Below are 3,823 nucleotides of genomic sequence, written 5' to 3'. Positions count from 1 at the left end.
TAAAAACCCAATTTCAAATGCCAAGGTCGTAACCAGACATTTTCATTTAACAAATGATAATCGGTAGTGGTCAATAGAGTTAAGGGCCTTGGTATAATAGTGGTCAGAGTGTGACCATTCGATATACACTGACCGATATGTAGTAATATCAAAGAACCTGTTAATAATTCCCAATCAATAGTTTATTTCGGGCACTCAACTCTTCAAAGTATTTAGTATATTGCTTGAGATAGACCACTAAATGATGCGAGACTAAGGCGAACCATTCTATATCCATATTTGTTCCCTTATTCAAATGTGTTATCATGCGCAATGACTCCGCATATGGTATATTATTATTGGCCCATATATCACCACCTTCGGTTAGAGCCGACCATACTTCTAAAGTTGAGCTTTTATCCTGCAATTTTAATTCATCCAATATGGAGAAGAGACCATTATCGAGCACGATTCTTAAAGCTAAATGAGCAATACCAAGATGAGCAAATAGTTGAAATCGATAGGCAGGACATTCGTATTTGTGTATGACGCTATGCTGCTCTTGGCACTTGAGTGAACAATAATTTACTCGACCACGGCAGTGTAAACAAGGAATTGGTATAAAATTAACCGTACCGCATTGGTGACATAAACGACGCGTGTCTCCAACGGCCACGAACGCAGAGGCTCTTTCGGTGAATATTAGTTGATTCTTTTCGATGAGACATTTCGCTTGCATGTGACGACCTTTTGTTGTGGTGATGCTGTAAGGGAATGTTATTAGGTGGAATGTAGCTTGGAGAAGTAAATATCTATCTATCTATCTATATCTATCTATCTATCTATCTATCTATCTATCTATCTATCTATCTATCTATCCATCTCTAATCTATCTATCTATCTATCTAATCTATCTATCTATCTATCTATCTATCTATCTATCTATCTATCTATCTATCTATCTATCTATCTATCTATCTATCTATCTATCTATCTATCTATCTATCTATCTATCTATCTATCTATCTATCTATCTATCTATCTATCTATCTATCTATCTATCTACTATCTATCTATCTATCTATCTATCTATCTATCTATCTATCTATCTATCTATCTATCTATCTATCTATCTATCTATCTATCTATCTATCTATCTATCTATCTATCTATCTATCTATCTATCTATCTATCTATCTATCTCTGTCTATCTATCTATCTATCTATCTATCTATCTATCTATCTATCTATCTATCTATCTATCTATCTATCTATCTATGTATCTATCTATCTATCTATCTATCTATCTATCTATCTATCTATCTATCTATCTATCTATCTATCTATCTATCTATTTATCTATCTATCTATCTATCTATCTATCTATCTATCTATCTATCTATCTATCTATCTACATCTATCTATCTACATCTATCTATCTATCTATCTCTATCTATCTATCTATCTATCTATCTATCTATCTATCTATCTATCTATCTATCTATCTATCTATCTATCTATATCTATCTATCTATCTATCTATCTATCTACATCTATCTATCTATCTATCTATCTATCTATCTATCTATCTATCTATCTATCTATCTCTATCTATCTATCTATCTATCTATCTATCTATCTATCTATCTCTATCTATCTATCTATCTCTATCTATCTATCTATCTATCTATCTATCTATCTATCTATCTATCTATCTATCTATCTATCTATCTATCTATCTATCTATCTATCTACATCTATGTATCTATCTATCTATCTATCTATCTACATCTATGTATCTATCTATCTACATCTATGTATCTATCTATCTATCTATCTATCTATCTATCTATCTATCTATCTATCTATCTATCTATCTATCTATCTATCTATCTATCTATCTATCTATCTATCTACATCTATGTATCTATCTATCTATCTATCCTATCTATCTATCTATCTACTATCTATCTATCTATCTATCTATCTATCTATCTATCTATCTATCTATCTATCTATCTATCTATCTACATCTATGTATCTATCTATCTATCTACATCTATGTATCTATCTATCTACATCTATGTATCTATCTATCTATCTATCTATCTACATCTATGTATCTATCTATCTATCTACATCTATGTATCTATCTATCTATCTACATCTATGTATCTATCTATCTATCTACATCTATGTATCTATCTACATCTATGTATCTATCTATCTACATCTATGTATCTATCTATCTATCTACATCTATGTATCTATCTATCTATCTACATCTATGTATCTATCTATCTACATCTATGTATCTATCTATCTACATCTATGTATCTATCTATCTACATCTATGTATCTATCTATCTACATCTATGTATCTATCTATCTATCTATCTATCTATCTATCTATCTATCTATCTATCTATCTATCTATCTATCTATCTATCTACATCTATGTATCTATCTATCTATCTATCTATCTATCTATCTATCTATCTATCTATCTATCTATCTATCTATCTATCTATCTATCTATCTATCTATCTATCTATCTATCTATCTATCTATCTATCTATCTACATCTATGTATCTATCTATCTATCTACATCTATGTATCTATCTATTTATCTGTGTATATACATATTTTTCGAACCCTATCTTCCCACTTAGTATATTGACTTACACTTCCTGAGTTTCTCTATTAAGCTGCACCTCTTTTTCATCCTTTACATTATCCTGTTTATCCAGCATTTCCTGTTTAAGTTCATCAAAGGCATTCTCTAGATCTCGGCGTTCTTTGTTGAAACCTTCGTTCAGGGTTAAAGTGCTCAACTCTTTTAAATGCTTCTCAGCTGCTAACAAATCTTTTAATTTTAAACTACAATAAGTTTGACGTATTATGATTTTATGACGCAGCGCCTCCGGATAACCCAACTTAAGGGCACAGACACAATCATCGTAAGCTTGCTGATAATACCCGAAAGTTTGTAAAGCCGTAGCACGATTAGCAAATCCCAAGGCTAATTCATCACCTTTTGTATCCAATGCTGCATAGATGGCATCATTATACAGACGACAAGCACCCAAAACATTACGTTGCTCCCCTTTGGCAGTGAAGAGACGATTACCTTGTTGCCGTAAATCTTTTGATTCCTGTATTTTTTCATCGTTGTCTTTTAAAGCAAACTCCTCGTTTTCATTTATTTCCATGGTCTGCAACCATTGGAGAGATAAGATACGTACAAATTCTTTGGGTTTCTCCGGCATAAGATCGAAAAGCAGACGCATAGTTTCAAATTCATTTTGATAGGATTTAAAATCAATACATCTACCTTGTACCGAAAATAACGATAACAATTTAGAATCCATTTTATGTTTATATCCTTGCGAAATAACTTGCCGGGAATTGTAACCTTTCAAGCTTTAATAAGCTTACGTTCCTGGCGTAAGGTTAAGTTGTTGAATTTTAACTTTGTTTCAATTAAAAATTCACGAAAATTAAAAAGAAATACCAACTTGCAGCCGGAAAAATTGCTAAATTGGATTAACTTTTAAATGTGTTGGCATTTACTGGTAAATAGTACCAAGTAATGGGCCAAATGTACACAAGTTTGTTATCAAGAATTGGACAACGGAGTTTTCTTATAAACCTGTGAAGGATAGTATTTTTAAATACTATAGTTGTGTTTTGTTGCTAACGTTCAAAGGCAATTTCATATAAATTTAAAATTTATAAACGTTAGGAGTTAACGTGTAAAATTATACAAGTTAATTTTAACGTTGATAAAAGTGCTACCAATTCAAAAATAAAAATACAAATATTAATGAGTTTATGTCAAAC

At 31.0% G+C, this 3,823-nt stretch overlaps 1 protein-coding gene across 1 annotated transcript; it reads right to left on the bottom strand.

Moving 5' to 3' along the window:
- Window positions 1-7: 7 nt before the first annotated feature.
- LOC119603140 (SET and MYND domain-containing protein 4-like) lies at window positions 8-3,606 on the bottom strand (the record flags this gene model as incomplete). Its single annotated transcript, XM_037955049.1, is given in 3 exon segments — window positions 8-184; window positions 187-743; window positions 2,666-3,606. Coding segments are annotated over 3 exon segments (1,420 nt in total), but the record flags the coding sequence as incomplete, so codon positions are not given.
- Between the last annotated feature and the right edge of the window lie 217 nt (window positions 3,607-3,823).

This window comes from Lucilia sericata, unplaced genomic scaffold (assembly GCF_015586225.1).
Source record: "Lucilia sericata isolate MDLA Ls3-8-SP2 unplaced genomic scaffold, ASM1558622v1 Contig000275F_arrow, whole genome shotgun sequence".
Classification (NCBI taxonomy): Eukaryota; Metazoa; Arthropoda; class Insecta; order Diptera; family Calliphoridae; genus Lucilia; species Lucilia sericata.
The sequence above is the reverse complement of the archived record's forward strand: the minus strand, read 5'-3'. Positions and strand labels throughout refer to the sequence as shown.